General features: G+C 41.6%; 1 protein-coding gene across 10 annotated transcripts in view; it reads left to right on the top strand.

Annotated features, from left to right (window-relative positions):
* The window catches only part of rbm25b (RNA binding motif protein 25b), a 142,111-nt gene that overhangs the window by 76,616 nt on the left and 43,998 nt on the right, over positions 1-21,497 (top strand). For 4 of the 10 annotated variants that reach the window (XM_041214069.1, XM_041214072.1, XM_041214074.1 and 1 more), the window contains 4 exons: positions 5,223-5,420; positions 6,038-6,095; positions 11,253-11,413; positions 12,879-13,055. In XM_041214069.1, coding sequence (XP_041070003.1) covers positions 5,223-5,420; positions 6,038-6,095; positions 11,253-11,413; positions 12,879-13,055 — 594 coding nt within the window. The remainder of the gene's footprint in view (positions 1-5,222; positions 5,421-6,037; positions 6,096-11,252; positions 11,414-12,878; positions 13,056-21,497) is intronic. The other 6 variants (XM_041214071.1, XM_041214078.1, XM_041214079.1 and 3 more) reach the window with 2 other exon arrangements.

The following is a 21,497-nucleotide window of genomic DNA, read 5'->3' as shown; positions in this document are numbered from 1 at the left end:
TATTACTGGAATTAGTATGATTGAAGCAGAGACCATGTCAACATTTAAGATAGCTGCTGAAAGAAATGGAAATTAGCAGATATGGCAACAGGGCAAGAGGATAAACACCAAAACAGAATGGTTCAGCCAAATGTCATGTTTCTGTGTTCTGATTTCTATATAATAGTGTTTCAAGGGATGGTATATGGAAGAATTTTGACTGTGCCATATTTTAACATGTGTTTTGTAATCAGATAATCATTTAGAAGTTAACTAAATCCAAGTCCAACTGAGATTTTAACACACCTTTTTTTAAAAAAAAAAATTAGATATTTGATTCAACAATATTGTGTCAGGAATTTTATAGCAGTGGTGTTGACCTCCTGTTGAGTTACATTGCATAGATGCTGACACCCCTCCAATATTTCGCTGAAGTCAGTGTTTGAAGGCTTTTCCATCATGGAGAGCATCACAACTGAATTAAAAGTAAAGTATTGCCGATGCTGGAAATTTGAAATAAATTAGAGAATGCTGAAAATAATAAGTCTGGCAGAATTTGCGTTGGTGACCTTTCGTCAAAGTTGGAAAAAGATAGAAGCGTAGCAGGTTTTAAGCAAGTTCAGTGGTAGAGAAAAGGAACAGGTGGAAGAACATATGAACATTACGTAAGAAATAGGAGCTGGAGTAGACCATATGGCCTGTCGAGAAGAGTAAAAGGCAAGTTCTGCATTGGGTGGAAGGTAGGAGAGATTGAATGACAAAGGGGATGATGGTGCAAGGCAGAAGGATATGGTAATTTAACAAAAAAAGGAAAAAGATGGGTGTAGAGGAGTTATATATATGACTGAATAGCAGAATCATCAGCTGCTTTCTGAGAAAATGGGATCAGAGGTTACAGCCTGAAATTGCAGAACCCACTGTTGAGTTTGGAAAGCTGTAAAGAGCCTAATTCAAACATGAGGTGCTGTTCTTTAAGCCTACACTGGAACAGTGTTGAAGACAGGCCAGAGTAGTACAGAGAATTAAAATGACAGCTGATCGGAAGCTTGGTGTCATGCTTGCCAACTGTATGGAGGTTCCAACATGATCTGTTTGGCCTTCCCAGTTTAGAGGCGAAGACTGCATTGTGAGCAGTGAATACAATATACTAAGTTGAAAGAAGTGCTCGTAAATCACTGTTTTACCTGAAGGAGAGTTTGGGACCCTGGGAAGTGAGAAGGGAGGAGGTAAAGGAGCAGGTGTTGCCTGCACAAAAAGTTGCCATGGGAAGGGATGTTTAGGGTGATTGAGCAGTGGACTAGGTGTCATGTAAGGGTGCGGTCCCTTTAGAATGCTGAAAGGGAAGGGGAAGATATGTTTGGCGTTGTCGTCATTTAGGTAGCAGAGGTGTCAGAGGATCTGTTCATTGCAGAGACTGATGGGGGAGTGTACAATGAGAAGTAGGAGAAAACGACTTTTCTGGGAGGTTTCGGGGGAAAGGGTTGAGACCAGAAGTGCATGAAATGCAATGGACACGATTGAAGGCCCTGTCAACCTGTGTTAATGAAATACATTTATCAAATGTTGATTTTTAACCCATCAGCTGGAAACATGAAAATGGATTTTTAAAATACAATAAAAGCAACGTACTGTGGATCCTGGACTTTTCAAATAAAAACAAAGTGACACGGTTTTCTTTTGAAAAGACAGACTTGGTTGAAACACAGACTTTAACTCACAGCAGGGTGGCCAACACTAATTTGCATTATGACCTATTCCACATTCCAATTCTATGGAGAAGGGACAGCAAGTATGCAAAACCCGTCACTATGGCACCCACCCCCTCCCTGGGGTTTGTAAATGACTTTCCTTCCTGCCCTATCAATAAGATCTGTGGAAGCCACCCACTGTATCCAAAAACTGAAGTCAGTCCATTCAAAGGTTAATTGCTTGAAGAAAAAGACCCTGATTTTTAAGAGCTACAATTATGTTTGAATTACTGGCACTTAGAGAGAGATCACATGACCAGCCCATTCCTTTGTGTAATTTACACACATGGGTTTGAGCACAACTGGACTACCAGCTAAGAAGCTAAATGGGGCCTTTCTGCCTTTGTGTCTCCACCCACCTGGCAAGCTTGGACCATTTGCAGCAGACAGATTTTTAAAGAAAGAACTTAACTCCATAACTGTGCCTCCAGGAAAACAACCAATTCTGATGTCTACATCTTCTTGGAAGCATAAAGACCATCGAATCCAGCCTGATGCCAGCCAAGTCACTGAGCTGTGAACTGTATATTCTTTTAATAAAAACGGAAAGTGCTGGAAATGGGTCTAACAGCATCTGTGGAGAGTGAAACAGAGTTTTCTAAACTCTTTGAAATGTTAAGTCATATTGGACTCAATGTTAACCCTGTTTCTCTTTCCACAGATGCTGTCAGACCTGCTGAGTTTTTCCAGCACTTGATTTTTATTTCGGATCGCCAGCATTTGCAGTATTTTGCTTTTATTTTAGTATGTATTGTTTTGCCTTTTTGTGGACTCTTGCTCAATCTATCCTCCCCTACTCTATAATCTGTATCTGTGTATGTGGACTTCCAACATGTGTGCGCAGAAGTCTGAGTGCATTTTATTAATTTGCCCAGATCAATATAAATATAATAAAACTAACCACCTCCTTTGTTAAACTCAAGAAAGCCTGTTCAATTGGTTATTTTATGATCACTGTGTAGCAGTTATGTGTTCACTGAATTGGCAAGTGGACCTTGTTTGAACAGGAAAAACGTGTTGAGCAGTGGGAAGAGAGGGAAACCATTTGGCCCCTCCTCTTCTGGTTGAAACGGGGGGCTTGGAGTAAGGAAGATGTATTGGAAGCACTAGTGTGGTAGGCTAGAACGGATGGCAGAAATAGAGAAACTGGGAGAATAGAAGAGTCGTTCCAGGAAGTGTAGTGGAAGAAGCATATTTGAGGTAGCAGTGGGAGTCGGTAAGTTTATAGTGGATATTGGTCAGTGGGAAGAGAATGGAGATGGACGGAACTTCCAGTCATGCTGCATTCAGTTGCACCCCTTTGCTGCCTCCCCGCTGAGCCATGAGGAGAGCTTCACATCAGCCTTCCATGTTAATTGTGGTCAGTGCCACGCTGCAGTATGTTGTTTACTCCTTAGCAATTTTAGCAAGGAAATCAAATTTTTTCCACTATCTTGGTTGGGTTTATATTTTCTTATAATTAGAATTTAATGTTAGGAAGTTGCATCGAAACTGAAATTGCATTTTAAATCTTCTATTTACAAGCCTGTGTTATTTTGTGTTAGTGGCTAATTGAAAGTAATTGTATCAGCGCTTAGTAGCAATTGGGAGCGAATGTCCTTAACATTACAAAATGCTTGTTCTTTGATAAGTTGTTAACCTTCTGTTGAAGAACAAATAGTACATTCTTAAATATTGCGATGTTTTTAAATTATGGAAGTTGAGACATAATTTGGGCTGTGAATTTATCCTGATGAACTTTGCAAATAATTGTTGATTAACTGTGGTGGAACTGCTAAAAGTGGAAATCATGGACCACACGTTTGTTGTAACTAAACTGTCTTTAATTTCTTTCACCGAATCTGCTTCTATTTCCTTTTTTACCACTAATGAGTGAGCTGTCCCACTCTAGCATCTAAGGACACTTCCATCAAAGTCTATCTTTAAAATATTTGGCAGATTATTCCAGATGTTCTTCACCCTCTTTGTGAGGTTCCTAATTTTTCACTTACCAGTATTTTTTGCCACTATGTACTTTTTTTGCACTAGATGTACTATTGTCTGTTTTTAGGGTACTCAGAACTTCCCTTATCTAAGCCATTTAGTATTTTCTATATTTTAATGAGGGTCTAGAGATGAAGCTTTGTTTATAGCCCCATTTCACATTTTTGTGTTCTCTTTGCAGCTTTTTCAATGTTTGCAACTGCCATTTGTTTTTACAGTGGTGAACTGTATATTCAGTGTGATCCAGCTCATGAATTTTGCAGTCTTGGCATAATCTCACTAGTTGTTTTTAGCAATTAGGCTTTCAAAATGCTGGAAGATATAAGCTTGTTTAATAGCCTTGCCATTTTAAAACTAAGACATGTTTTGAGACTTTTGTTCTACACTTTTTTGCTAATCCAGCAAAAACACTTGGCATTAGTATTTTCCTATGCTTTAACTTAGGAGAGATTATAGTGTTGAATACTGATTTTGTTTAATCTAAAGCTTAATTAGTCACCTTTGAAGCAGAACTTTAAATTAGCCTTCTGAAGCTCAAATAAGCAATAATTGCATTCCACACTCTTTAGTGTCTTCAATCGACTAAATGCTGAACTTGTTCATCAATTTATCTCCTTCACTTCTTTTGTACTGCCCATCTCTGCTCTTTTGCCCATGCATTCCTCTCCTCCTTTACCTGTTCTTGCTCTTAACTGTTGCTCCCTCATAGCTATTTCTTTCTTTCCCTCCCTGTTTTACCCTCTCACACCCATTCGTGCCTCTGTTTGCCCCCGTTCCTTTACCTCTGTTTATACTGCTCATCACTTCCTTTGCTTCCTTCTTGAACCTGTTTCAGTCTTTAACTTTTTTTTCCTTCTCTATTCACTTTCTCCCTTCCCTTTTTGCATTTGTTGCTCCCTCTTCATTTCTGTATCTTTCACCTTTTGCTAGTTTTCACTTAACATTTTTCTCTATTCCTTTGTTGTCTTTCTGTTCGCTCATTCTCATGCTTGTCCCTGCAGCCATGAGGAGAAACAGCAGCATTCACACAAGGGTTGCTTAAATAGGAAGCATTGGCTCTCATTCTAAGGGAAGCAATTCTGTTATTTGTTATAAATGTTATTGACAGATCCCAGCCAATCAAGAGTAACCACTTCATGTCTATATTCCATGAAATTGTAAATTAAAAACATTAGATTTGTAGGATCTGTAATTCTTGTGATAAAAGCTTAACTACATTAGGATGTCAAATTGACATTCTGCTGTAACAGTCTTTCAACTTTAGATCCACTTTCTCTAGTCTTCATTATTCACAATATTCTAATGGTTTACTGTTGTCTCTAAATTTAAACCTGAACAAATTGATTATATTTAAATAATGAAATTTGTGGAGGAATATACTCTCATTTGGACTTGGTGATATCAATAAGTTCATACAACTGGTGTCCTTTATTCTTTAATATGCTGTCTAACCAATATTGCTACTTAGTACAAAGGGATTGTCTTCGACTTTTTTTATTTCTTGAATAATAGATTCAAACATTCCAGTGTTTTACACAGGTATTGGTACCAACCTCTGTACCTATGGTTGGAAAGCATATTGGACCAAGGAAGGACCATTCTAGTCAGAGGAGCCGTGATAATGATGAAAACAGTGGCCCTACCACAACGGTTTTCGTTGGCAACATATCTGAGAAAGCTTCCGATATGTTAATTAGGCAGTTACTTGCAGTAAGTTTCTATTTTGCACTATTGTAACTTAAAGAGCAGTTGTTCATACAAAAGACCTTTTTTTGGCAATTTTCTCCCTGATGAGTTGATGGCTCATGCTGATATATTACCAGCCAGCTAGCCCTAGTCCAAGTGGTCACTCTTCATGTATGAGCCCAGACATTTACTCTTGACGGGCTATCTAACCATAGGTACACAGCAGTGGAGTCTAATCCCTTTCTTCGCTTCCCGTATTCCCATGTCCCAATCTCGTACCTATTCTCAAGCACAGGACATGCAGTTACAAGTGCGGAACTGGCATATGTGCCCCCTAGACCTGGATTGCTAAAACAGAAATTGTAATACCTGTTTTGCATTCTGTAGATTAGGAAAAAAAACCTTTAAATTTACTGTGATGAATTCCATCGGTCTTTTATTACTGGTAGGTTAACAACTCATGTTTTGACTTGGCACAATGATGAATAGAAATGTTTAATATAAATCAGATCAACATCTATCTTACGATTACTTGTAATATTTTCATGTATGCATGTACACTTTCCAGTGATATGTTTTGCAAATGGTAGGTGCAAATTTATTTTGTACAACATATTGTAATAATGCTCTCCAATTTGCAGAAATGTGGCTTGGTTCTAAGCTGGAAGAGAGTACAAGGGGCTTCAGGAAAGTTGCAAGGTATGTATAATTTGTACATCTAATTCTGAGTTGTATGTAATTGGTTAGAATTCACTGAGTTGTTAATTTAGCCTGCTCATAAGTATATTCTTGACATATTTTCTACTGGAATGTATTAACAAAGTACTTGAGTTTTTGAAGCGCTTAATCATAATTTGTTCCAAAATATAATGTGATGAAGATAGAACATGGTGTTCCTACAGACAGTTGACTGTGCATTGTTTCTCCTTTCTCTGCTAAGGCACTAGAAGTTGTTGAGCATGCACAGTGTACGTCATGGAAGAGAAATTCTTTTAGATTATGTAGTGACTCCTAACTACAACTTTGGATGAGCTTGATTCATCTTTAGCATCCAACTTTGAGCCAGAAGATTGATGGTTTAAGTCTGATTTTATTGACCCAAGTTAGTTATTGTGGTTCAGCAAATTACTGGGAATGGAGGTGTTTGACCAAGACCCATTTGTCTGCTTGATGGATGTAAATGTTCACATGCTACTTTTCACAGAATAGTGGAGTGATTTCCTGGTGACTGACACACCTCCCTCAACTAGTGCCAGTAAAAACAAGTTGGTTCAGATTTTCCTGGCAAAATAGGGCTAGCCGTTCTTTATGCACAAGTGGTACAACAGCTTCAGGCAAGGAGCTGATGCACGGTTAATCTTAAATGCCCAAAATTTGCACCATTCCATCGTTAACTTTGCAAAACATTGTAGAATCATAGAATGATATAGCACAAAAGGAAACCATTTGACCCATTGTGCCTGTGCTAGTTCTTTGGTAGATTGATTAATCCCGTTTCCCAGCTGTTCCGCCGTAGCCCTGTAAACTTTATACCTTCAGTATTTATCCAATTTCCTTTTGAATGTTACTATTGAAACTGTTGCCATTGCTCTTTTTAGACAGTACATTCCAGATTACAACATCCTACTGTGTCCTCCTTTTGCTTCGTCTTTTTTTGTCAATCACCTTAAATCTGCATCCTCTTCTACCACTAGAAACTAGAGTTTCTTCTCATTTAACCTTATCAAAACCTTTTCTGATTTCGAGCACCTCTAGTAAATCTCATACTGTCTATGCTCTAAGGAATACAACTCCAGTCTGTCCAGATAAATCTTTTATTCCAGGAATCATTCCAATATATTTCTTCTGTGCGGTCATGAAGGGCTTTACCTCCTTCCTAAATTGTGGTGTCCAGAATCTGGCATGCATTACTTGCTTTTGTGTTTATACAGATCCTGTATGCTTTTTAAAAATAACCTTCTAAAGTTGTCCTGCCACCTTCAAAGATTTGTGTCAATACACTCCTACATGTATCTCTTTCCTGCACTCCTTTAAAATTGTATCATTTTTATTTAATTGTAAAATTAATTAAAATACTGTGCATGCTGGAAATCTGAAATAAAAGTAGAAAATGAAGGAAAAACTCAGCAGGTCTGACAGCGTCTGTGGAGTGAGAAACAGAGTTAATGTATCGACTCTAAATTACCCTTCTTCAGAGCTAAAGAGAAGTGGAAATGTGATGAAATTTATACTGTTTAAGGTGGGGGGGAGGGTGGAGAAGGTGAAGCTGGATAGAAGGCCAGTGATAGATGGGGGCTAAGGAGAGATTGACAAAGATGTCATGGACAAAAGGACAAAGGAACTGTTAATGGTGGTGGTAACTGCTAAACGAAGTGCTCATAGTGGCATAAAGGTAAGAAAGCAGAATGTGTGAAAAGCAGAACAAAGGCAAGCACTCTGTGAAAGAACAACAGGGAACATGTAACAAATGTCCTTTTGGGGATGGGGTGAGGGGAGGGGGCGATGGCTGGGGAAAAAGGATAGGAAAAGTGATAAAAGGATTTTTTTAAAAAAGAGATAAAACAATGAATAAAAATGAAAATAAGTGGATAAAAAATAATTTTTTTCTTAAAAAGGGGTTAAAGGATGAAGATAGAGGAGAGAGTTCATGGTCTGAAGCTGTTGAGCTCGGTGTTAAGTCCAGAAGGCTGTAAATTGCCTAATCGGAAGATGAGCTGCTGTTCCTCCAGCTTCACTGGAACATTGCAGCAGGCCAAGGACGGACATGTGGGCATGAGAGCAGGATGGTGTGTTTAAATGGCAAGCAACAGGAAGGTCTGGGTCATGCTTAGGAACATAGAAACTAGGAGCAGTAGGCCATTCGGCCCTTCGAGCCTGCTCTGCCGTTCATTATGATCATGGCTGATCATCCAACTCAATTGCTTACTCCCGCTTTCTCCCCATACCCCTTGATCCCTTTCGCCCCAAGAGCTATATCTAACTCCTCCTTGAAAGCATACAGTGTTTTGGTCTCAACTACTTTCTGTGGTAACAAATTCCACAGGCTCACTACTCTCTGGGTGAAGAAATTTCTCCTCATCTCAGTCCTAAATGGTCTACCCCATATCCTCAGACTGTGACCCCTGGTTCTGGACTCCTCCATCATCGGGAACATCCTTCCCGCATCTACACTGTCTAGTCCTGTTAGAATTTTATAGGTTTCTATGAGATTCCCCCCTCATTCTTCTGAACTCCAGTGAATATAATCCTAATCGACTCAATCTCTCCTCATATGTCAGTCCTGCCATCCCAGGAATCAGTTTGGTAAACCTTGGCTGCACTCCCTCTACAGCAAGTAAACCCTTCCTCAGATAAGGAGACCAAAACTGCCCACAATATTCCAGGTTTTCTGCAAAACGGTCACCCTGTCTGCGTTTGGTCTCCCCAGTGTAGAGGAGTCCGCATTGGGAGCAGCAAATGCAGTAGACCAAATTGAAGGAGCGCAAGTGAAGTGCTGCTTCACCTGAAAGGAGCACTTGGATGGTGAGGAGCGTGGAAGTAAAGGGGCAGGTGTTGCACCTTCTGCTTTTGCATGGGAAGGTGCTGTGGGAAGGGGATGAGGTGTTGGGAGTGCTGGAAGAGTGGACCAGGGTGTCCTGGGGGGAATGACCCCTATGGAATGCTGATGGGGGGGTGAGGGGTAGATGTGCTTGGTGATGGCATCATGCTGGAGTTGGCAGAAATGGTGGAGGATGATCCTTTGAATGTGGAGATTGATGGAGTGAAAAGTCAGGACAAGCCCTTGAATGGTGAGGAGGGAGGAGGTAAAGGGGCACCTTCTGCGATTGCATGGGAAAGTGCTGTAGAAAGGGGTGATGTGTTGGGAGTGATGGTTAATAGCAGGACCCTTGTTCTGCTATTAACACGTTCTGCTTCTTACCTTAATGCCACTATGAGCACTGCCTTTAGCCCTTACCACTACCATTAACACTTGCTTTGTCTTTTTGTCCATGACATCCTTATCAATCTCTCCTCAGCTTCCACCTATCGCTGGCCTTCTATCCAGCTCCACCTGCCCCACCCCCCTTAAACAGTATAAATTTGATCACATTTCTACTTTTTAACTCTAAGGAAGGGTCATACGGACTCTAAACATTAACTCTGTTTCTCTCTCCACAAATGCTGTCAGACCTGCTGAGTATTTCCAGCATTTCTGTTTTTATTTAATTTTGCATCTCCTTTTCCTACCAAAATATACCACTTTGCACTTTCTCTTGTTAAATTGTATCTGCTGTTGGTCTGCCCAATTGATTACCCTGTTTATGTCCTTCTGAAGGCTATTATGATCCTCCACAAGTGTCATGTCATTTGCAAGCTTTGAAATTATATCCTGAATACCCAAGTCCAGGTCACGATTATATATCAAAAAGAACAGTGATCCAACACCCTGGGATTACAAGATTTCCAGTCTGGAAAAACAACCATTCACCACTACAATCTGCATTCTGTTCCTTGGCCAATTTTATCTTTGGCCTGTCACTTTCTTGAATCCCAGAAGATTTAGTTTTGTTAATGAACCTATTATATATGCCATGTTGTCAAATACTTTTTGTTCCCCTATTACAGTTTGGTAACTTCTTGCGAGTTATCCTGATGAGTGCAAGACTAAAAGCTTTGATAGCATGTCTCTCTTTTTCAGCAATTGTTGTAAACTTTCTCTGTCTCATTTTAACCTTCATTTTTAGTCACAAAGGAAGTTCTGGCTTTGAATGCCTTTCCTTTCTCCCTCAGAAATCAAATAATTCTGTACCTGATCCATCTTTTTTTGAAGGCCACCCCGTTGTTCAGCTAGTGTTTTGCTTACCAACCTTTGATTGCAGTCCACATAGGTCAGATCTGCTTTTCAAGTTACTGAAGTTAGGTCTGCTCCAGTTAAGTATTATTATGCTTGTGTGTACCTTGCCCTTTTCCATAACCCTTCTAAACCCGATGTCTTGTGATCCTTGTTCCCCAAAAACACTTCCCGTGAAACTGCTCCATTTGCCTCCTTTACTCCAAGAACCACATCCTGCATTGCATCTTTCCTCATTGGGTTCGTAACATACTGAGCCACATTTCAGAAATTCCTCTCCCTTTTAACTGTTACTAGCTCAGCCTGTATTAAGATAATTGATAATTAGGATAGTTGTCATGACTCTATATTTCTTGCATCTTCTCTACTTGCCCAGAAAGTGATTTGGGGAGATAAAAAGTAACCTATTTAATATGAAGTGTTTGGATCTTCCTGAGGATATACTAGCAGCTGTGCAAATGCAAGTTCCTTACAATCAGCTCAGCTGGCACTGGCAGTGGCTTGGAGCAGCGACCTCCACACACCCTCTGACCCCTTCCTTAAGAGCAGGGAGTTATTAATGAGAAGGAAAAAAAATGTTCAGAGGATTTTAAACAACTATTCAGGGGCAAATAGAAAAGGAGCAAGTTGAGCAGAGTATATCAAGTTTTATTAATACTAAATGTAAATGGAGCCTGAAATGTGCTGATTGTGGTAAATAAAGTCACGCATTTAAAACTTAATCCCCGATACTTTATCACTGAAGTGATGAAGCCTAGCAGTCAGCATCTGTATAGGATAGTGTGTCCAGCAGGTTGGATCATATATCCTGCACTATATTCGTCTTTGGACCTTTTTGTGAAAATGATACATTGCCCAAAAATGCAAGTCTACTTTTTCATCCCCGCCTGGTTTCAGACTCTGTTCTTTATAGATACCTAAACCAGATAAATGATTGGGCACTAAAATTACAACAGCTTTAGTCATTTTAAAATCCAAATGTTGTCAACTGTAATTTGCGTAAACATGTCTTTTTGTCTTGGTAGCATTTGGTTTTTGTGAGTACAAAGAACCCGAATCCACGCTGCGTGCTTTAAGATTGTTGCATGAGCTTCAAGTGGGAGACAAGAAACTGCTTGTAAAAGTAGACGCAAAGACCAAAGCCCAGCTGGATGAGTGGAAGGCCAAAAAAAAGGGAGTCAATGGAGTATGTTGCATTTCCATTATCATCTGAACCCTTTTATATTTGTAACTTCAAAAACCTATCTACATTTCAAGTAAAATGTGCCTTACAGTTCTCAATTGATGTTTACTCATACATGAGGTGTATCAAGCCTTGTTTTTGAAGAATTGTGTCCCATTTTTTGCTGATTTGGATGGCTATAATAAATTATGGCATACCTTATCCAGTAACAGCAGATAAGCTACTATTAGGACAAGATTGGAAGGTGAAAGAAAATTAAATTGTTGAGCATTATTTATAAAATGAAAGAAATCTATCATTGCAAAATTGCCCTCTTGGGGCCCTTAATTGCATTTGAGTTTATGTTCAGAAAATTAAAATGAAACTTTTTTACTTTGAGTAGAATTCAGTTGGGATAAAGAATACTGTCCAGTCAAGTATAGACTTGGGTCTTCAGAGAGGGTATACATCTTTATACCTTGTAGCCCTGATTCTGTTGAGTATTGTCCTAGTGATAGTGGTGAGACAGCATTTAGTGGGAACAAAATTAAATTTACCAAAACAAAAACAGAATTACCTGGAAAAACTCAGCAGGTCTGTCAGCATCGGCAGAGAAGAAAAGAGTTGACTTTTCGAGTCCTCATGACCCTTCAACAGAACTAGTTGATGTGTGTAGATTTTGAGTGTTGTGGTCATGTGGTGATGGCTTTTGTTGTTGAGCAGCCTACTTTTCCTATATCTTTAAGACTCTCAGCTTGGACTTTTGATAAACTATTAGGGAGGTGACGGCATAATATTCCAGAGACCCTGGGGTAATGTTCTGGGGACCTGTGTTCGAATCCCATCATGGTAGGATGGTAAAATTCAAGCAAAATCTGGAATTAGAAGCCTGATGCTGACCTCGAAACTATTGCCAATTGCCATTAAAAACCCATCTGTTTCACTAATGACCTTGAGGGAAAGAAATTTGCTGTCCTTATCTGGTGGCCTACATGTGATTCCAGACCCACGGCGATGCGATTGACTCTTAACTGCCCTCTGAACAAGGGCAATTAGGGATGGGCAATAGATGTTGGCCTAGCCAGTGGTGCCCACATCCCATGAACGAATAAAAAAAATGTCAATTTAACCCAGTGCCTGTCGAACTGTATTTTATGAAAGGAGTTCAAAATAGGATAGTAGGGGTGAAAATTGTCTGAGAGGAAAAAAATGGATTTAAGTCGTATATTGCACATGAGCTTCCCATTTGAATCGATGGACCTTGGCAATGCAAAACCTTCCAAATTTTCAAATCCAGAGACGGAGCTTATGTTGCACGTGGCCGATTTAAAAATATAGACAAAATCCTTCCTCTTGAAATATAATTATGTTGGCAATACTGAATATAAATGATGCATGAGGAAGATACATTTATTTTTAGCTGGAACTGTTTGGTTTGTGAGCAATCCTTAATGCTGGATATAATTTTGATTCTTGCTACGTCCTGAAGGATACAAAGACAGAGGATTCATCAGATGATGTTGTAGATGAGGAAACCAAGAGAAGAGACCAGATTGTGAAAGGAGCAATTGAAGGGCTAATAAGAGAGTATTCCAGTGAACTGAATGCACCATCTCAAGATCAAGATGCACATCCCAGAAAGAAGAAAAAGGAAAAGAAGGAGGAGGTATTTATTTGTATTATACCAAGGAAATTTATGACACAAGAGTCAGTTCAGCCCATACTGTCTGTGCTGGCCAAAAAGGAGCTATTTTTGGGAATTCCACTTCCCAACTCTTGGTCCATTGCCTTGTAGGTTATGGCACTTCAAGTGCATATCCACTTGCTTTTTAAATGTGACGAGGGTTTCTGCCTCTACCCTCCCCTCCAGGTTGAGAGTTCGAGAACTCCACATCCTTTTGGATGAAAACATGACTCCTCAATTTCCCTCTAATACTTTTATCAATTACTTTAAACTTATGCTTTGTGGTATTGACCTCACTGCTGCAGTAAATGGGTCCTTCTATCCACTCTATCTAAGCCGCTTATAATTTTTTACAACCAATTAAATTTCGCCTAACCTTTCCCTGTTTCTGAGAAATCAACAACAGCCTACCCAGTCTTTGCTTTTTGCTAAAGTTTTCCATTTTTGGCATCTTCCTCTTAAGTCTTTGGTACCCACTGTAGTGAGATCATGTCCTCCTTGTAATGCAGTTACCAAAACTATTCAGCATACTCCAGTTGTGGCTTAACTGATGTTTTATACAGTTCTAACATAGCTTCCCAACTGTCACTTTATTAGCCAAGGCAAAGAATGTGTGAACTACCTTAAACTACCTGTCCTGCTGCCTTCAGGGATCTGTGGATATGCATCCAATGTCTTTGTTCCTCTGCACTTCTCAGCATCTGACCATTTATTGTGTTTTCCCTTGCCTTTGTTTTCCCTCCCCAAATGCATTTCCTCACACTTCTCCAGATTGAATTCCATTTGCCATTTTTCGATCCACTTAACCAGTTCGTTGATATCTTGCTGCAATCTAGCACTTTTCTTCATTATAAAGCAGACAGCCAATTTTCATATCATCTGCAATTTTTTAATCATGCCCTCATATTTAAATCTAAAACATTGTTACATACACCACACAAAGAGGTCACAAAAAAAATACCGTCGACTTTCCAGTGCTTTCTGCCAATGAACTAATTTTTGGATCCAACTTGCCCCTTGCCCTTGGATCCCATGGGTTTTAACCTTTTCTGGCCTGCCATGTGGGACCTTGTCAAAAGCTTTGCAAAAATTCATGTAGGCTACACCAAACAACATCTATGTTTCCTCAAATTCATTCAGGTTAGCCAGACTCCATCTTCCCTTAATAAATCCATGCTGAATTCCCTTGATTAATCCATGCCTTTCTAAGTGGCAATTAATACTGAACTTGAGAATTTTTTTCGATGATTTTCCCACCACTAAGGTAAGACCAACTGGCCTGTAATTACTCGGGCTATCTGCAGGCTCCTGGTTAATTCAAAAAAGGCACAAGGCTTGATCATATTCCTTTTGCTTGCAGAGAATGAGCCTCTGTGTATGAATATATGTTGCTTCTAGCAGGCGTAATTGAGCCATGTTCTGAGCTCGACTGATTATCTTAAGTTCTATGCGCTTTTTAAAAATTACCTGGGAGCTTGGGGTGCCCTGTTGCTTTCTTCATGGCAATGCCTTGACCAATCAGAGTCAACTTGCCAACTAATCGACATTCCTTTCTTCTGTAGTGTAAATTGTTGTGATGATTTGAAATTTTGTGTTTTTGTGTTAGTCCTGAGAAGTGCAAGCTGTCTCTATTTTCAACAGTATTCAAGTTCTGCATTAACAAGCAATTGTCCTCCTTAGTTACAATGTCTCATCTCCCTTCTTTGTGAAAACAGGGCAAAGTTTTCATTAAGAACTATTACCCATGTCTTCCACTTCCACACCCACATTACGTTATTGGTCTTGAGTAGAATCACAGAATGATTAGAGCACAGAAGGCGGCTTCTTGGCCTGTTGTGTTTGTGCTGCCTCTTCAAAGGAGCAATTCACCTAGTGCCATTCCCTTGTCTTCTCACTGTTGCCTTGCACATTCTTCCTTTTCCAATCCAATTCCCTCTTGAAACCTTGATTGAACGTTCCTCCACATTAGTCTCAGGCAGTGTATTCCAGGTCCTAACTACTCATTGCACAAAAGGTTTTTCCACCTGTCACTATTGCTTTTTGCCAATCCCTTTGCCAGTTACCTTAAATCTGTGCCCTCTTGTTCTCGATGTTTCCACCAAGGGGAACAATTTTTCTCTATCTACTCAGTCCAGACCCCTCATGATTTTGAATACCACTGTCAAATCTCCTCTCAATCTTCTCTCCTCCAAGGGAAACAGTTCCAACTTTTCCAATTTATCTGCGTAAATTGGAAACTGAAGTTTTCTCATCCGTGGAACCGTTCTGCTGACTCATTTCTGCATTCTCTCTAATGCTTTTGCAACCTTCCTAATGTGTGCCACATAGAACTGGTTGCAATTCTCCAATTGAGGGCCACCCAGTTTTCTGTACAAGTTTGACATAACATCCTTGCTCTTGTACTCTATTCCCCTATTAATAAAGCCCAGGATGCTGTATGCTTTTATCAACCTGTCCTGCTGTCTTCAGTGTTTTATACACCTATACACCCAGGTCCCTCTGCTACAGCACTCCCTTTGGAATTGTACCCTTTATACTGTCTCCCCACGTTCATCCTACTAAAATGAATCAGTTCGCACTTCTCTGCGTTAAATTACACCAACCTGTCTTATATCCTATTGAAGTTCCACACTGTCGTCCTCACGGTTCACAAAAGTATCATTCCACAAATTTTGAAGCTATGCCCTGTAAGAGCAGGGACCCTAGACTGACCCAAAGGCAAGTCCACTACAAACCTACCTTCGGTCCCCAAAACATCCATTATATTCTACTAAGGTAAAAGCAAAATACTGCGGATGCTGGAAATCTGAAACAAAAACAAAAATAGCTGGAAAAACTCAGCAGGCCTGACAGCATCTGCAGAGAGGAACACAGTTAACATTTCGAGTCCCTATGACTCTTCATCAAAACTAAAGAAATATAGAAATGTAGTGAAATATAAGTTGGTTGACGGGGGTGGGACAGGTAGAGCTGGATAGAGGGCCAGTGATAGTGGAGGCAAAGAAGAGATTGCCAAAGATGTCATAGACAAAAGGACAAAGGGGTGTTGATGGTGGCGATATTATCTAAGGAATGTGCTAATGATGACATTAAGGGTGGAAAGCAGGGCAAGCAAGTGACAGATGGCCCTAGTGGGGTGGGGGGAAGGGATCGAAATAGGCTAAAAGATGGAGATAAAACAATAGATCAAAATAAATAGGTGGGAAAAGAAAAATATATTTAAATTATAAATTATTGGAAAAAGGGGGATCGGGAAGGGCGTGGGGATGGAGGAGAGAGATCATGATCTGAAGTTGTTGAACTCAATATTAAGACCAGAAGGCTGTAAAGTGCCTAGTCAGAAGATGAGTTGCTGTTCTTTCAGTTTGCATTGAGCTTCACTGGAACATTGCAGCAGGCCAAAGACAGACATGTGGGCTTGAGAGCAGGGTGGTGTGTTAAAATGGCAAGTGACAGTGAGGTCTGGGTCATGCTTGTTGATAGACCAAAGGTATTCCACAAAGCGGTCACCCACCCTGCATTTAGTGTCTCCAATGTAGAGGAGACTGCATTGGGAGCAGCGAATATAGTAGACTAAATTGAGGGAAGTGCAAGTGAAGTGCTGCTTCACTTGAAAGGAGTGTTTGGGCCCTTGGACGGTGAGGAGGGGGAAAGTATAGGGGCAGATGTTACACCTTCTGCGTTGTATGGGAAGGTGCCGTGGGAGGGGTTTGAGGTGTAGGGGGTGATGAAGGAGTGGACCAGGGTGTCCCGGAGGGAACGATCCCTGCCGAATGCCGCTGGGGAGGGGGGGGTGGTGGAGGGAAGATGTGTTTGGTGGTGGCATCATGCGGGAGTTGGCTTTCCACCCCCTTAATGTCACCATTAGCACATTCCTTAGTTAATATCACCACTGTCAACACCCCTTTATCCTTTTGTCTATGACATCTTTGGCAATCTCTTCTTTGCCATCACTGGCCCTTTATCCAGCTCTATCTCTCCCCCCCCCACCCCTCAACCAGCTTATATTTCACCACTTTTCTATATTTCTTTAGTTTTGGTGAAGAGTCATATGGAGTCAAAACATTAACTGTGTTCTTCTCCGCAGATGCTGTCAGACCTGCTGAGTTTTTCCAGCTACTTTTGTTTTTGTTGCATTAGCTTCTACTCTTTGTTTCCTGTCACTTGGCCAATTTTGTATCATATTGCTATTTGCTAACAGGCCTTAGTGTTTCTCTAGTTATTCTGTGCACTTTGTGTTTATCAAAAGGTTTTCCTTAATTTTACCTGCCAAAATTTTTTCACTGTCACTGACCTCATCTCCTCTGGGGATCTCCCTCCCACAGCTTCCAACCTGATAGTTGCCCAACCTCGGACGGCCCGCTTCTATCTCCTACCCAAAATCCACAAACAGAACTGCCCCGGTAGACCGATCGTCTCAGCTTGCTCCTGCCCCACAGAACTCATTTCTCGTTATCTTGACTCCCTTCTCTCTCCCCTTGTCCAGTCCCTTCCCACCTACATCCGTGATTCCTCTGACACCTTACGTCACATCAACAATTTCCAGTTCCCTGGCCCCTACCGCTTCCTCTTCACCATGGACGTCCAATCCCTCTACACCTCCATCCCCCACCAGGATGGTCTGAGGGCCCTTAGCTTCTTCCTCGAACAGAGGCCCGAACAATCCCCATCCACCACTACTCTCCTCCGTCTGGCTGAACTTGTTCTCACGCTGAACAATTTCTCCTTCAACTCCTCTCACTTCCTCCAAATAAAAGGTGTGGCTATGGGTACCCGCATGGGCCCCAGCTATGCCTGTCTCTTTATGGGGTATGTGGAACATTCCTTGTTGCAGTCCTACTCCGGCCCCCTTCCACAACTCTTTCTCCGGTACATCGATGATTATTTCGGTGCTGCTTCATGCTCTCGTCAGGACTTGGAAAAATTTATTAATTTTGCTTCCAATCTCCACCCCTCCATCATTTTCACGTGGTCCATCTCTGACACTTCCCTTCCCTTCCTTGACCTCTCTGTCTCAATCTCTGGTGATAGACTGTCCACCAATATCCATTACAAACCCACCGACACCCACAGCTATCTCGACTACAGCTCCTCACACCCCACTTCCTGTAAGGACTCCATCCCATTCTCTCAGTTCCTTCGCCTCCGTCGCATCTGTTCCGATGATGCTACATTCAAAAACAGTTCCTCTGACATGTCCTCCTTCTTCCTTAACCGAGGTTTTCCACCCACGGTCGTTGACAGGGCCCTCAACCGTGTCCGGCCCATCTCCCGCGCATCCGCCCTCACTCCTTCTCCTCCCTCCCAGAAACATGATAGGGTCCCCCTTGTCCTCACTTATCACCCCACCAGCCTCCGCATTCAAAGGATCATCCTCCGCCATTTCCGCCAACTCCAGCATGATGCCACTACCAAACACATCTTCCCTTCACCCCCCTTATCGGCATTCCGTAGGGATCGCTCCCTCCGGGACACCCTGGTCCACTCCTCCATCACCCCCTACTCCTCAACCCCCTCCTATGGCACAACCCCTTGCCCACGCAAAAGATGCAACACCTGCCCCTTCACTTCCTCTCTCCTCACCGTCCAAGGACCCAAACACTCCTTTCAAGTGAAGCAGCATTTCACTTGCATTTCCCCCAACTTAGTCTACTGCATTCGTTGCTCCCAATGTGGTCTCCTCTACATTGGAGAGACCAAACGTAAACTGGGCGACCGCTTTGCAGAACACCTGTGGTCTGTCCGCAAGAATGACCCAAACCTCCCTGTCGCTTGCCATTTTAACACTCCACCCTGCTCTCTTGCCCACATGTCTGTCCTTGGCTTGCTGCATTGTTCCAGTGAAGCCCAACGCAAACTGGAGGAACAACACCTCATCTTCCGACTAGGGACTTTACAGCCTTCCGGACTGAATATTGAATTCAACAACTTTAGGTCGTGAGTCCCCTCCCCCATCCCCACCCCCTTTCTGTTTCCCCCCTTTTTTTTTTCCCAATAAATTATAAAGATTTTCCTTTTCCCACCTATTTCCATTATATAAAATAAAAAAAAAAAACCCACTAGAGCTATACCTTGAGTGCCCTACCATCCATTCTTAATTAGCACATTCGTTTAGATAATATCACCAACTTTATCTTTAACACCTATGTGTTCTATTGTACTATTGTTGTTGACATCTTTTGATATTCTGCTTCTATCACTGCTTGTTTGTCGCTACGACCACACCAACCCCCTCCACCTCTCTGTCTCTCTATCTCTCCGCCCCCCACACACACACCTTAAACCAGCTTATATTTCAGCTCTTTCCTGGACTCGAACTCAAGTTCTGTCGAAGGGTCATGAGGACTCGAAACGTCAACTCTTTTCTTCTCCGCCGATGCTGCCAGACCTGCTGAGTTTTTCCAGGTAATTCTGTTTTTGTTTAAAATTTTTTCATACCCTTTCTTTGTTTGCTTATTTCCTTTATCATTTCACCCCTGCATTTCCTATACTCTAGGCTTTCTGCATTATTGCGTTCTTGGCAAATCAAAGAACAAAGAACGAAGAAAAGTACAGCACAGGAGCAGGCCCTTCAGCCCTCCAAGCCTGTGCCAATCAAATTGCCTGTCAAACTAAAACATTTTGCACTTCTGGGGTCCGTATCCCTCTATTTCCATCCTATTCATGTATTTGTCAAGCTGCCTCTTAAATACCACTATCATACCTGCTTCCACCATCCCCTCTGGCAGCAAATTCCAGACACTCACTACCCTCTGCATAAAAAACTTGCCCCGCACATCTTCTCTAAAGTTTTCTCCTCTCACCTTAAATCTATGTCCCCTAGTAATTGACCCTTCCACCCTGGGAAAAAGCTTCTACCTACTCTGTCCATGCCACTCATAATTTTGTAAACTTCTATCAAGTCACCCCTCAATCTCCGTCGCTCTAGTGAGAATAATCCGAATTTCTCCAACCTCTCCTCATAGCTAATAACCTCCGGACCAGGCAGCATCTTGGTAAACCTCCTCTGCACCCTCTCCAGCTCCTCCATATCCTTCTGGTAATGTGGTGACCAGAATTGCACGCAATATTCCAAGTGTGGCCTAACCAAGGTTCTACACAGCTGCAACATGACTTCCCAGCTTTTATACTCCTTACCCCTGCCGATGAAGGCAAGCATGCCATATGCCTTCCTGACTACCTTATCCACCTGCGTTGCCACTTTCAGTGACCTGTGGACCTGTACACCCAGATCCCTCTGCCCGTCGATGCACTTAAGGGTTCTGCCATTTACTGTATAATTCCTACCTGTATTAGACCTTCCAAGATGCATTACCTCGCATTTGTCTGGATTAAACACCATCTGCCATTTCTCTGCCCAAGTCTCCAACTGATCTATATCCTTTGACAACCCTCTTCACTATCTGCAACTCCTTCAACCTTAGTGTCATCTTCAAACTTACTAATTAGTCCAGTTGCATTTTCCTCCAAATCATTTATGTATGTTACAAACAGCAAAGGTCCCAGCACTGATCCCTGCAGAACACCACTAGTTACAGCTCTCCATTCAGAAAAGCACCCTTCCACTGCTACCCTTCAAGCCAATTCTGTATCCATCTTGCCAGCTCACCTCTGATCCTGTTCGACTTTACCTTCTGTACCAGTCTGCCATGAGGGACCTTGTCAAAGGCCTTACTAAAATCCATGTAGATAACATCCACTGCCCTTCCATCGTCGATCATCTTTGTCACTTCCTCGAAATACTCGCTCAAGTTAGTGAGACACGACCTCCCCTTCACAAAACCATGCTGTCTCTCACTAATACGCCTATTTGTTTCCAAATGGTAGTAAATCCTGTCATGAAGAATCTTCTCCAATAATTTCCTTACCACTGATGTAAGGATCACCGGTCTGTAATTTCCTGGATTATTCCTGCTACCCTTCTTAAACAATGGAACAACATTGGATATTCTCCAGTCCTCTGGGACCTCACCTGTAGCCAGTGAGGATACAAAGATTTCTGTCAAGGCCCCAGCAATCTCTCCCTTGCCTCCCTCAGTACTCTGGGATAGATCCCATCTGGCCCTAGGGATTTATCCACCTTAATATTCTTCAAGACGCCTAACACCCCTTTTTTGATCTCAACATGATCCAGGCTATCGACACACTCTTCCCTTGACAAATCGACTGCTGAGTCCTTCTCTTTGGTGAATACTGATGAGAAGCACTCATTTAGTATCTTTCCCATTTCTTCTGATTCCACACACAGATTCTTACCTCTGTCCCTGAGTAGGCCTACCCTTTCCCTGGCTACCCTCTTGCTTTTTACATAAAAGGCCATGGGATTTTCCTTAATCCTGGTTGCCAATGACTTTTCATGACCCCTTTTAGCCCTCCTGACTGCTTGCCTAAGCTTCTTCCTACTTTCTTTATATTCTCCACAGG

This window comes from Carcharodon carcharias, chromosome 20 (assembly GCF_017639515.1).
Source record: "Carcharodon carcharias isolate sCarCar2 chromosome 20, sCarCar2.pri, whole genome shotgun sequence".
In the NCBI taxonomy this organism is placed as follows: domain Eukaryota; kingdom Metazoa; phylum Chordata; class Chondrichthyes; order Lamniformes; family Lamnidae; genus Carcharodon; species Carcharodon carcharias.
The sequence above is the reverse complement of the archived record's forward strand: the minus strand, read 5'-3'. Positions and strand labels throughout refer to the sequence as shown.